Source organism: Chelonoidis abingdonii, chromosome 3, assembly GCF_003597395.2.
Source record: "Chelonoidis abingdonii isolate Lonesome George chromosome 3, CheloAbing_2.0, whole genome shotgun sequence".
In the NCBI taxonomy this organism is placed as follows: domain Eukaryota; kingdom Metazoa; phylum Chordata; order Testudines; family Testudinidae; genus Chelonoidis; species Chelonoidis abingdonii.
The window spans coordinates 163059330-163073561 of NC_133771.1; the positions used below are offsets into that span (position 1 = coordinate 163059330).

Consider the following 14232-nt stretch of genomic DNA (forward strand, 5'->3'; position numbering starts at 1 on the left):
TAAAGATGCCTGTGCAATCTTGATTTAGCCTCTTTGTGCATATGTATTACGCTTAGAACTGTGCGAATAACTAAACATTCATTTTTTTTGCCTGAACCAAAACAAAAAATGTTTTGGATCAACCGGAAATAACCTTTCCTCCCACCCCTTTTGGGCAAAATGAACCCTCTCCCAACATTATTTTGGAGTTGGCTGAAATGCTTTGTTTGACCCCAAATGGTTTTGTGGGAGGGATCCCATTTCTTTTCAATTAAATTTAGGCAAATTTCAAAATGAAACTGTCTGAAAACGAAAAAACAAAATGTTTAATTTAAAAAAAATTTAAATGAAATATTCCAACTTTTTAAAATTTTGTATTTATTTGTTCTGCCAAAACTATTTGCCAAATTCAACATGAATTGGTTCATAATTTTTGTTCATCTGAAACTGTGTTTTTGGTAAATAAAATATTTGTCCAATTTTTTTGTCCAGCTGTAATTATGAGAGAGTCTGTAATGAGATAATCACATATGATTTTTTCCACAGGATCCCTGTCTAATTCAGTATTAAATCACCCCTATCTAGAACGACAGTGCTTGAAATTGCACACGCAGAACATGTGAACACACAGTTTTGAAGGTGCAAATAACAGCACACACCTTTCTGTGGGCACAAAGCCAGAGGCTGGGTCTGAAAACATGGCCCTTAATCTTCACAGCTACTGTTCAAGTGCAGCTACTACATAATCAAGAAAAGCGACAGTAAAAATGACATGGTGGTGCTCCCAATCTATTTCCCCTCAAGGACTCCCATATCAAATTGGCTCACTTTACAAGTCAAAACAAGTTGTCTAACTGTCACCACTGCCTGGTGTCTGAAAATCAAGCTGTTTCTTTCTGCTTTGCACATTAGCACCACATATAAAGAGCCCAGACTCTCAGTGTAATTGGCAATTCTCTTGATGACACACAGGGTAAAATAGAAGGCAGCTTGCTCCTCAGCTGCTATATTGGATCTGGAACACTGACAGCAGTAAAAATGATCTGTCACTTAAATAACCAGATACTATGTGACTCAGAAAATGCAGAATGAGGAGAGAAGAATAGGACCAAGGTGCTATTTTTCTTTGCAGTCAGATTTCTAACCAGACTTTAAATGTCAGAGGGAGCTAAGAAAAGTGAGAAAATACAGTCATGGGGCAAATTTGCTGCAAGAAGGTGCAGCTCTACTGGGTGACTGAAAGATGTGTACAATAGTCCTGCCTGGGACAGTGGTAACGTCCCATTGCTCGGAACTTCTTAAAAAAGTAGGCTGGACAAACTACTAGAAACTGGGCTGTAGGGACAATGGGGATGGGAGTAGATAACAGGCTGTTTCCATTTCTACAGTCTTTGATTCTTAGGGGCCAAAACCTAAAATGTTGATAGTTTCAGACCCTCTTCCAACACTGGTGACTCCCTTACCCATCTGTAAATATATGGAGATATACCTATCTCAGAACTGAAAGTGACATTAAGTTCAGCCCCTTACCTTCACTAGAAGGATGAAGTACTGATTTTTCCCCTGATCCCTAAATGCCCCCCCTCAAAGATTGAACTTACAGGCCTGGGTTTAACAGGCCAATGCTCAAACCATTGAGCTATTCCTCCCCCCCCTCTTGTAGGAGAAACGGAAGTAGGCTTGAAGAGAGTCTGAGTGCATAGCTATTTAGGTTAAAGAAACAAGGAAGGGTTTAATTTACACCATTCTCTACATCTGGCTGTATCACTTCAGTGGAGTTGTAACCTTGTAACCAGAATAGGGCCCCGTGGCTTTGCAGAACTAGGACTGATTGCAAAGCTTTCCCTCAAGGTTTTAGGGAAATGATGGAGGAAGACGACCAATGATCTGAATATGTGCCTTAAAAGTGAGAGAATGGGCAAGATCTCAGCTAATGTAATCAAGGGTTGCTCAGCTGAAGTCGGTGGAGCCACATCAATTTGCATCAGCTGAGGACCTGATCCGATATACTTAAAAAAACCCTAAATAAATGAAAACTTCAGCTTATATGATTTCTATTGATGTCTACTAATTTAAAAGCAGGCAGGGAGGTTTTCAGGACCAAGAAGAGGTTGTGGGATAAATTGAAAGGATGGCAGGGCACCATCCCATGGGACTTTGGGACAAATACTTGTAATGAAGTGGTTCAAATTAAGGGCAAGATTGTGGCTGATCACTGCACAGGTGTACATGTGGGGGAACACATACCAGGAACACCGTCCCTTAGTGCCCTTTCACAAGGGCTGGCTGTGATCTCAGTCCCTATGCTCTCCTGCTCATTGCCCCCATGTGCTGGCCAGTGGAGAAGCACACACGTTTCACCCCCTCACTCTCTAATGGAGATGTAACACCAGGGCCCTTCCCCACAGGCCTGGGAGCCTTGGTCTGTCCATAAGACACAATGCTTCCCAGTGCTTCCCTCAGGTCAGCACAGCTGGGCATAACTCTCCACGCAGGGATGTAGCTAACAGCCATGAAACAAATCAAAGCTGTTGTCTTTTTACACCCAGGAAATCGGCTTTGCTCTTGAAAGCCATCAGGAGGAACTCACCGTTGGTCTTTTCCACTGTAGGCGGCTCAGCTTGTCTTCTGAGAGCAGATTGGGACCAATGGAACTGACATGTGCTGGGAAGGTGTCATCTTCAAACAGCAGGCCTCGGCTCAGGCAGTAGTCTCTCAGGTGGGTGAAGTCCTGATTGTTAAATTTCTGGGGGCTCTGAAGGCTTCCAGTCCTTCCTTTGGTTTGCCAGCTTCGCTCTAGCTTCTGATATGGGTCAGAGGCAGGCATCATCATGTCTCTATCCTGTGAAGGAGAAAGAGTGTCAGCTATTGTTAATGGCCACTTCTGAAATACTGCCCTCCAAGCACACAGAGAGAGCCCAGAGAGGATTCTGGAGCAGCTACTCACAAGGGTGAAGGAGGTAGTTCTGACAAAATCCTTCATAACTGGAAATGCCTGGGGAAAGAGAAAATCCCACCTGGTTTATCTTAAACCAGTTCTGCCATTGCTTCAGATTCAATTCTAAGTCTTCCTGGCAGACAGGCAGAGCAAACTGGGAAACACTGAACTACTATGTAGGTAATATAAAAGAACATAGGGTATGTGTGTGTGTGGGTTGTTGGGGGCTGGACAACAAGGGAGGGAAGAGAAGGGTGTTTCACGAGAAGCTATAGTAACCTGAGGCATTTGTAGTGAGCCCAAAAAACACTTTCAGCTGTTGGTTACTTTTGTGCACGGTGTATTTTTCTGGGAGTTTACTTTTATTTTTTGAGCTCCTTTGACTCATTTTTGAATGCTTGGTGGCTTAGGCCATATTCAGATGCACAGAGCTCCACCATTCACTGTGCTGCTGAAAGTGATAACCAAGACAAACACCCTTCCTGCCATTGCCCTGCCTTGGGGTCTGGTGCAAAGTCCATTGATGTTAATGGAAAGACTCTCGGGGATGGCTGCGTCTTAGGATCAATTTCTCAAATAACTTGGAGGCAAAAATCCAGACCTAGATCGAAATCTGCATTTCATCCACTCCTTCCAAAGAATGAGGGATTTAGATCCATTGATTCAATTGGACAGCTGAGTTAGGGTTTAGTGTGAAGTTTAGAGTCATATCCAGATTTGGAAACCCACTGCCCTGCCCAGATTTGGGGTGTTCTCATGTTGGTTGGGTCCATCTCAACTAGGAGGGCCTTTCCTTCTGCGCAAACAGCAGCTGTCAGCTGGGAAAAGCGTTTCCTCACGCAGCTGGGTGAGACTCCTGATTGGCTGCAGTCATGTGCCAGATGTATGCAAATAACTAGTCCTGACACTAGACGGAGGGATTCTGTCTACTTCTGGGCTGACACAGCACTGAGCATCACTGCTGGTGAAGAATTTAAGTAGATGGGACTCCTGCTGTGGGCCCCTTTCCCACTTAGGATTGTCAAAGAGCACAACAGTAGAACAGCTCACGAAAGCATCACCAACAGTCAGGAATGATAGGGAAGAAAGGTTGAGGGGCACCTCAGAAGAACCCTCTATATTACCAGCCCTGAATCCACAGATATGGGAGCTAAGACAAACAAATATTCTCCCGGGTCTTCTGCATCATTTTCCAGCCCCATTCCTGATATGGTCATGAGATGAGGAGGGAGAGGGGCGGAGGTTTCAAAGGCTCCAAGGCTTTCCAGAGCCCTAGAGTTTTAAAGAGAAATTGGTTCCTGACTTTGTTATTCTGCATAAAAGCAGAGTGTGAGGATTTTTGTTTGTACTGGTCTCATGACCTTCCCAAAGCCACATGTAGGCACACACATGCATTCATATTGTGTCACCTGGGGCCTTCTGTTATTGAAAAACACTTATTGAGAGGAATAAAACCTACTGAGAGCCTTGTGCTTCACAAAGGCTCTCAAGGGCTTTATCCCAAGCCACGTATTTCTGAGTCACATTTTAACCCCAGTGTTATTCTGGTTTTAACCTAAGCCATTTCACACATCTCTGAAAGTACTGAGTGTTCCTTTGAGTCCTATCCCTTCCAACAAGCACAACCCACCTTCCCTCGAATTCCATTCCAGCCATCTTCATTCACAGCATTTTGTTTTTTAAGCCCATTAGTCACTTTGGGCAGATGATTCATAGATTTTGAGGTCAAAAAGGGACCTTTGTGATTATCTAGTCTGACATCTTGCATAACACAGGCCAAAAGGCCTCACCCAAGTGATTCCTGCACAACATCTGGCACTTCTGTTAGAGCTATATAATGTATTTTAGAATGTCATCCAGGGTTGATTTAAAGACTTCAGGTGACAAAGGATCTACCATCTGCCTTGGTAAATTGTTCCAGTGGTTAATTACCCTCACTGTTAAAAATCTGCATCTTACTTCTAGTCTGAATTTATCTGGCTTCGTCTTCCAACCACTGGATCTTGTTATGTCTTTTTTGCTAGATGAAAGATACTTCTATTATCAGATGATCATCTTTATTGGTCAATACACTCCCAACACCAGGCTAAGAGAGCAGAAGCACTGATATTCAGATGAGAGCCTGGCTTCTGGTTTTGTTGTGAACATTTCACACAGGATTATTAAAAACTTCATCTAGATTCACTGAAACTGCTCATATACCTTCCCCATGTTTTAGAGGGTATTATTGCCCTACTAGATAGCTAAAGTCCTTTCCTCTTAGGGCTTTAACAATCCCCTGGAAAGAACAGGAGTGTCTTGTCTTGTTATTTAATTTTAAAAAGCAATTTCATTTCAAAAAAATCAGATGAAATTCAGAAATAGCCCTCAGCTGACACAGAGAAAGAACATTCCTTTTGGGCTTGCATTTTTCAACACAATGGAAATAAATCTCATGTAATGTACCATAACACGACAGAGAATGGTTTCTCCTTAACAAATACTCATTTGAAACGGTACCTAGGCCTTGTGCATGCTAAGATCTATTTCCCGCAACAGTGTTCCAGCAAAACTGATTACTAATTCCACAACTCAAATTAAAACTAACAGAGCTTGAAGGCTGGGACTGACGCACGCTCGCTCTCTCTCTTCTGACGGAGAACAAGGGTTTTTAGTGTGCATGCATGTGTTTAATTACATTGTTTAACATACTGGGAATAATTTAGCAACTGGCATGTAGAAGATAAGGCAGTTAACTACCCTCCTCTTGCAGAATAACTTCATCAGCTTTGCAAGAATCATGTATGTCTGCGTATGTGCATATCCAAGCAAGGTATTTCTCTGGCTGGCTGAAATTCACCCCTGAAATTGAGCCTACGCAAGGCCCATGAACCATACGAGTTCCACTTAAGCTGGCAGGACTCAATCCTTCACCCATTGAAGTCAACTTCGATGCGTAGGATCAGACACTCAGACCCTGATTTTCTATTGCCTTACACTGTGCATAGTTATTTACACCTATGCAGAGGGGACACAAAATGACGCTATTGTGATCTGGCAGTTTCTTTTAATTGCTTTCCACTAATGTGAAAGATTATGCAATGTGCAGGGCAATGCGAATCAGGCTGTTGGGGTTTAAACGAGACTTGAGTGTGTTGTGTTCCCCTTGTGCTGGACCCCTCCGTAATGAGGAATTTCACTCTGATCATTAGAAGGTTTCTTCAAACCAACATCTGTGGTTTGGAGGGAGCAAAGCATGGCACTATGAAGACCCTGAAACACCTTGCATCATATACAACCAGAGATCAGCTCTCCCTTCATCACAGGGGAAGACAATGCTATCCAAAAGAGGTAAGTCAGATAAGCCAGGGTCCTGTGAAAATATAAGTGATCATGTAATTAAAGATCAGAGGGGTAAGCTGTGTTAGTCTGTAGCCACAAAAACAACAAGGAGTTCGGTGGCACCTTAAAGTCTAACAGATTTATTTGGGCATAAGCTTTCATAGATAAAAAACCCACTTCTTCAGATGCTTGAAGTGAAAATTTACAGATACAGGCGTAAATATACTGGCACATGAAGAGAAGAGAGATACCTTAGAAGTGGAGAACCAGTGTTGACGAGGCCAATTCAGTCATGGTAGATGTGGTCCACTCCCAATAATTGATGAGGCAGTGTCAATACCAAGAGAGGGAAAATTGCTTTTGTAGTGAGGCAACCACTCCCAGTCCATATTCAAGCCCAAATTAATGGTATTAAGTTTGCAAATGAATTGTAACTCTACGATTTCTCTTTGAAGTCTGTTTTTGAAGTTTTTTTGTTGAAGTATGGCTACTTTTAAATCAGTTATTGAATGTCCAGGGAGACTGAAGTGTTCTCCTGCTGGCTTTTCTATGTTACCATTCCTGAAGTCTGATTTGTGTCCATTTATTCTTTTATATACAGACTGTCTGGTTTGGCCAATGTACATGGCAGAAGGGCACTGCTGGCACATGATGGCATATATCGCATTAGTAGATGTGCAGGTGAATGAACCTCTGATGATATGGCTGGGTCCTATGATGGTGACACTAGAGTAGATATGGGGACAGAGTAGGCAATGGGGTTTGTTACTGGGTTTGGTTCCTGGGTTAGTGTTTCTGTGGTGTGATGTGTAGTTGCTGGTGAGTATTTGCTTCAGGTTGGGGCACTGTCTGTAAGCAAGGACTGGCCTGCCTCCCAAGGTCTGTGGAAGTCTGGGATCATTGTCCAGGATGGGTTTTAGATCCCTGATGATGTGCTGGAGAGGTTTTAGTTGGGGGCTGTACGTGATGGCCAGTGGTGTTCTGTTATTTTCCTTGTTGGGCCTGTCCTTTAGCAGGTGACTTTTTGGTGCCCATCTCGCTCTGTCAATCTGTTTCCTCACTTCCCTGGATGAGTATTGTAGTTTCAAGAACTCTTGATAAAGATCTTGTAGGTGATTGTTTCTGTCTGAGGGTTTGGAGCAAATACGGTTGTATCTTAGGGCTTGGCTGATGGATCGTGTGATGTATCCTGGATGGAAGCTGGAGGCATGTAGGTAAGTATAGCGGTCAGCAGGTTTCCGGTAAAGGGTTGAGTTTATGTGGCCATCATTTATTTGCACTGTAGTGCCCAGGAAGTGGATCTCTTGTGTGGACTAGTCCAGGCTGAGGTTGATGGTGGGGTGGAAATTGTTGCAATCCAGGTGGAATTCTTCAAGGGCCTCCTTCCTGTGGGTCCAATATGATGAAGATGTCATCAATGTAGAGGAGGGGCATTAGGGGATGAGAGCAGAGGAAGCATAGTTCTAAGTTAGCCTTAAAAATGTTGGCATACTGTGGGGCTATGTGAGTACCCATAGCAGTGCTGCTGACTTGAAGGTATAAGTCGTCCCCAAATCCGAAATGATTGTGGGTGAGGACAAAGTTACAAAGTACAGCCACCAGGTGTGCCATGGCCTCATCAGGGATACCGTTCCTGACAGTTTGTAATCCATCCTTGTGTGGAATGTTGGTGTAAAGAGCTTCTACATCCATGGTGGCCAGGGTGGTGTTTTCAGGAAGATCACCAATGGATTGCAGTTTCCTCAGGAAGTCGGTGGTGTCTTGAAGATGGCTAGGAGTGCTGGTAGGGTAGAGTCTGAGGAGAGAGACCAAATAGGCAGATAATCCTTCTGTCAGAGTGCCAATGCCTGAGATGATAGGGCGTGCAGGATTTACAGGTTTATGAATCTTGAGTAGCATATAGAATATCTCTGGTCGGGGCTCTAGGGGTGTGTCTGTGTAGATTTGATCCTGTGCTATAGCAGGGAGTTTCTTGAGCTGATGGAGTAGTTTCTTTTGGTACTCCTCAGTAGGTTCAGAAGATAGTGGCCTGTTGAAGGTGGTGTTGAAGAGTTGCCTGGCAGCCTCCTATTCATAATCTAACCTGTCCATGATGACTACAGCCCCTCCTTTGTCAGCCCCTTTGATTATAATGTCAGAGCTGTTTTTGAGGCTGTGGATGGCATTGCATTCTGTACAGCTGAGGTTATGGGACAAGTGATGCTATTTGTTCACTATTTCAGCCTGTGCATGTCTGTGGAAGCACTCTATGTAGAAGTCCAGCCTGTTATTTTAACCTTCTTCTTCTTGTAGTGCTAGTAGGAGGGCTCCTGTAGGTTCAGTGGTGTGTTGAAAATATCCCCTGAGTCAGAGACGATGGAAGTAGGCTTCCAGATCACTGCAGAACTGTGTCATGTGTGTGGGGGTGGTGGGGCAAAAAGAGAGTCCCTGAGATAGGACAGACTCTTCTGCCAGGCTAAGTGTTTGGTTGGATAGATTAACAATATTGTTGGATGAGTTAAAGGTACCACTGTTGTAGCCCCCGTGGCATGTAGGAGTTTAGATAGTTTACTGTCCTTTTTCCTCTGTAGCGAAGTAAAGTGTGCGTCGTAAATGCCTTGTCTCGTTTTTGTAAAGTCCAGCCACGCGGAAGTTTGTGTGGAAGGTTGGTTTTGTAAGAGAGTCTCCAGTTTTGAGAGCTCATTCTTGATCTTCTCCTGTTTGCTGTACAAGATGGTCTCCGCTGATCAGGTGCTTCCTCAGTTTCTTAGAGAGTGTGTGGCACAATCTCTCACCATAGTAATTAAAGAGTGCCTCATAATGCATATGCACAAGGGTGCTGAATTAAAGTGCACAGGCAACCTTCATTCTGGCATTTCCTAACTTCAGAGTGCTTGGCTTTGCAACCTTAATGTTTTTTTTAACAGCATTTTTGGTGCAATATTATATACCTCACTATTCAATGGTTCTTTCTGCAGTTTTCCACTGAGTCCAAAGTAGAAATAAGGCAGTAAGCAAGAAGGAATATTTTTTTCCTACTTCATATTTGAACTGTTCAGCCTCTTTTATTGCCCTTCAGAAAGTGTTCGCAATCCATCTTTTAAAAATATTTCCACCAAATGTTGGCCCGATTGGCTTCTGTCTCTTAGGGGGAAACAACTGAACTTAGCCTTATAGGTTGTTAGAAGTCTGGGAAATCAACAAATCCTGCCCACCCCTTTTTCCCCTCCCCCAGTGTACCTGCATATTTAACCTTGACTACAGCCTGCATTATGCAATCACAGGGAAAGTCTTTTTTTCTTTATAGACCCTGTCCTCCAAGGATCTCAAAGCCCTTTAAAAACACCAGTGAGTTAGCTTCACAGTGCTCCTCTAAGATGGGAAAGCATTACTCAAGTAACCCCACCCCACCACATTGGGAGACAATGTTGTGCAGCTGTACATGTGCTCTGTGTGAAAGCCAATAATGTCTCTAGACATCAAGACAAAATTCACAATACTATTGTAAGTCTAGCGGATGTTACCTTTCCAGTGACACGGCTTTCTAACTCTTCGCTGTCCATGAGAAATTCTCATATACTATTCACTAAGTCAAATTTCCTTCATTTTACATATACAACACAGGTCACTGCCAGTTACCTTTTTTCTGCATCGTTTAACTACAGCATACAATGCAGTCATTGTTATCTTAAGATCTCCACTAACAGTTACTTCTGACAACTTACCGTTCCACAGGGAGGTTCTTTAGAGGAAAGCAAACCCATCTTGCTTCTTTGAAAACGTGTCTGTCTGTCTCACTCACTCACACACACATACATATATTTTGGAGTCATAGAAGCAATTCCTCCAGGTAACATTATATCTCCAGGACTATGTTAGAATCCCAGTTCATCTCCCCAAGCCAAAACCCTTTTGATGCATCTGTGATGCTTTTCCAGCACTAAATATTTCTCCTATTTAATCTTTAAATAAGTAGAACAGCAAAGTGAGGTTTTACCTGTAATGCCTCCAGTGACAAGGCAACAGGTATGTGGTTTTCAGTTTCAATCCAGTACTGCTTTATACAAGAACTGCCCCACCTCCTTGAGTAAACATTGCCAGGGTGAATCTCAGTTCAGGACCAAAGTATAGAATCCATAGTGCAGGTGCAGAAGGGCCACAATACACATCTCTTCTATCTGACCTCTACAATGACCGTTTGCTCTCCTATACAAGTTGATGGTTGGTCTCCTATGGTTTTTGTTACAACAGAGCAGAGCTTGTTGATTGCTGCCAGCTTTCACTTAATCAGTTTTCTTCTTGGCTCTACCAGGAAATGCAGGCTCACCACAAAGTGTGAAATCTATGATCATGCTGCATTCTTCCACCTGTAATACAAGAAGTAGGTATTTCAGGCCAATCAATACCTATTAATGCTTAAAATCTAATTCTAAATCCTTTGCAATAACCATAAGTCTGATTCTGCATTGTCTCAGTCACTCGAGTAGTTCAATTTACTTTATATGGTACTGCTCGCATGGGAAAAGATTACTCATAAGGCTTTCTGGGATTGGACCCCATCTTAACACAGCCTGAAGCCAAGGCTTAACATAATATTTTTGGGACCCTCAACTTGAGGCATCTGAAAATCAGGCCCTTTTAAGAGGAAATGTGTTCAGTGCTTTCTGAAAACCAGGCTCTCTTAAGGGGTCTTAAATTAGGCACCCAAAAATTAAGCCAGCCAAATCACATATCGCTTTTGAAAATCTTGGCCTTCAATTTTAATCTTAACTTCAGGCTAAATGATATATTGGTGCATTATACATAGATAAGATTCGATAGATTAGATAAATAATCTAAAGCCCTAAAGACAAGTAACTCTCCACTCTGGTGAAAAAAAATCCAGAGCTCCCAGAGGAGGAGCATACTGGCTTCTGTAGCTGAATCCCCAGCTCTCAGTAGAATAAACATTCTGCCTTTCACACTATTGCATCATTCCGGAGAAGTTCCATAGGGACTGGAGGAAATACATAAATAAATATACAGACACTCAAGAAAGGCAGGTTCAAATGCAGGTCTTCACCTTGAGCCCTTATCACCCCTTATTCAAAGTAACAAGTTTAATCACCATGACAAGTGCTTGTTCCTAGTGATGTGTTCAGGAGTTGCTCGGGATGGTCAGCATTGGGGTTTGACATGGGAAAAAAGTCACCTCAATATTCAGATCCTTATTTCCAAACTTATCCAAACAACTTGAAGTGCTTGGGTGTCGAAATCCCTTTGGGACAGGAGAAAATGAAGAACAGAGGGCATAGGGGCTGGAGCTAGGGGTGCTGGGGTGCTGCAGCACCCCCTGGCTTGAAGTGGCTTCCATCGTGTACTGGGTTTACAGTTTGGTTAAATGGCTCTCAGAATCCACACTATACAAATTGTTATAGTGCCCCTGACAGAGGGGAAAAAAACATTAAGCAAATATTTCAGCCCCTTTCTCAACATTCAGTTCAGGTCTGGGTCATACAGGGGATCACTGTTCCTGTAAAAGTGTTGCTCCTTCATAACTACTTCTTACCTTGTGAACATTTGGGGGGGGTGGGGACACATTTCTCCATCAGAGTCCTGCTCTCAGTCTGGATTTCGGTGGGAAGCGCATCTGTGTAACTGAGAGCAGAATTTACCCCCAAGTGCAAAACAGGTGCAGTTTTCCTTTAAGAGCAGTTTCCCCTTGTCTCACATAAATAAAAGCTGATTGCATCAAAAACAGGAAGGAAAGTTCCTTTCATTTCAGGCAAGGAGCTCTGAGGTGATAAACACCACTGCTGCCAGCTCATCTGACAAGCACACATGGTCTGTTAATCACCTGCTGTCTGGGGAAACCGCAGGTATATTCCCCTCTAGGTATTGTGATTCATGGTCTGGAACCAATATCTCTGCTTAAATGGTGGATTAACAATGATTTAAGAAATATTCATTGCAAAGTTGATTAGAAAGCACCATCAGCCGCCTGGGAGGGGATTTTGGTTATTGCAGCATGACACCATTCTGTGACTGTCAGCTTTTCTGTGGAGGGTTGTATTGATGTGTCCATTTTCACAGTGGCTTAAAAGTACTCACATCCAGGAAGCAGACGGACTTATTTGTGTTAATGAGTGAGTGGATTATTTTCTCTGTTAAGTGTTTGTGATATTTACAAGAAATCCATGAGATGAATAGACTGAAAAATACAGGCCCATGAATCAGGAGACATGTGTTCTGTTCTGTCATTGACTTCCTGTGTGACCTTGGTTAAGTCACTTAAACCTCTCTGTGCTTCAGTTTCTCCTTTTGCAAAATGGAGAATACTTATCTACCTCAGAGGCGGTATTGTGTGAATTAATTAATTAATTGACTGCAAAGTGCTTTGGGATCTTGGGAGTACAAAACACAGTAACTTCTATGCTGTCAACTATTGTCTCTGGGTTATAAAAAAACAAGGATCAACAACTATTCAACCCTCATTCAGCTATAACTCCTATTGACATCAGCGGGCCAAAAGCTGAGAGGTGATGGGAACCCGCAGCTCCCAATAAAGTTAGTAGGTGCTCAGCACCTCAGGATTTGGCCAGATAGAAGTTTTTACTGAGTATGGATTAAGCAAAGTTGGAGTAAAGACCTCAGGATCTGGTCCAGCAGTCTAGTAGTTAGGGCAGGGAGCTAAAAGTTCTGGGTTTGAGTCCCAACTTTGCCCCTGAATCACTGTGCAACTGTGGATATTTCCCTTAACCTCTCTGTGGTCTTAGATTGTCCGTGTAAAATACCTGCATCAGAGGGGTGTCATGAGAATTAATTCAATAACCTTGGTAAAGCACCTTGAACTCCTCAGATGGAAGGCACTAGAGATGCTCAGGCCTGGTCTACACTACGTGCTTAAATCGATCTTAGCAGTGTTCAACCAATTTAACTCTGCACCCATCACACAACGAGGCCCTTTATATCGATATAAAGGGCTCTTTAAACCGGTTTCTGTACTCCTCCCCGACAAGAGGAGTAGCGCTGAAATTGGTATTACCATATCAGATTAGGGTTAGTGTGGCCACAAATTGATGGTATTGGCCTCCAGGCGGTATCCCACAGTGCACCATTGTGACTGCTCTGGACAGCAATCCGAACTCAGATGCACTGGCCAGGTAAACAGGAAAAGCCCCACAAACTTTTGAATTTCATTTCCTGTTTACCCAGCGTGGAGCTCTGATCAGCACGGGTGGCGATGCAGTACCAAAACTCCAATAAACGGAAAGCTCTTCCACGCATGGGGCCACTACAGAGATTACTGGATCTGATCGCTGTATGAGGAACACAATCTGTTCTATCATCAGCTCAATTACAGAAGATGAACATGAGAAAGTATTTGAAAATCCTCCAGGCTATGATTAAACAGAGTCCACGACAGTGCCTGTATGATAAGCGTAAATCGGAAAACCAACAGAACCAAATGGTATGCTCATTAGCAGAGGAATTCGTGCAGGGGGGAGCAGCAGGACTCCTAGCTGATCCCACAGTCTCCGCAAATCTCCTGAAAAGCATTGGTGCACTCTTGGCTGAGGTTCCAGTGGCTGTTACGGGTCCAATCGCGCACATATGCGTCCGGAGCGTGTTCAGGGTATCTGTCCGCTACAGATCCAGTATGCCCCCCAATCTGCCATAAGAAAAAGGGGAAAAAAGCCGTTTCTTCTTTTTTATGTCACCCTATGCCCTATTGGCATGCTGCGGGTAACGCAGGTGGCTCGCGGCAAATGCATAAGCAGCATCCTCTCCCCTCCCTAGCGTCTTCCACAGCGTCCGCCAGGTGGGCAGACGGTACAAATGAGCCTGCTGTTCGGGATGCGGCGTCTCGATCAGCACCTATGAGGTCGGCTTCTGAGCTGGACACGCCTCCAGGAGGTTCAGGGCCGGTCGCCTGGGTAAAAATAGCGGGAGCCAGGCTGGGGCACCACTGCCTTGCCACAGGTCTCGAACCTCCTGCAGTTTCGGCAACTTTCCTCCCACGCAGGAGCGCAGCC

General features: G+C 43.7%; 1 protein-coding gene across 1 annotated transcript in view; it reads right to left on the reverse strand.

Moving 5' to 3' along the window:
- The window catches only part of CAPN13 (calpain 13), a 59422-nt gene extending 48877 nt beyond the window's left edge, over positions 1-10545 (reverse strand). The window contains exons 1-2 of the mRNA XM_075063453.1: positions 10215-10545; positions 2570-2821 (exon numbers count right to left, since the gene is read on the reverse strand). Coding sequence (XP_074919554.1) covers positions 2570-2812 — 243 coding nt within the window. The 5' untranslated portion in view covers positions 2813-2821; positions 10215-10545. The remainder of the gene's footprint in view (positions 1-2569; positions 2822-10214) is intronic.
- Positions 10546-14232: the final 3687 nt, after the last annotated feature.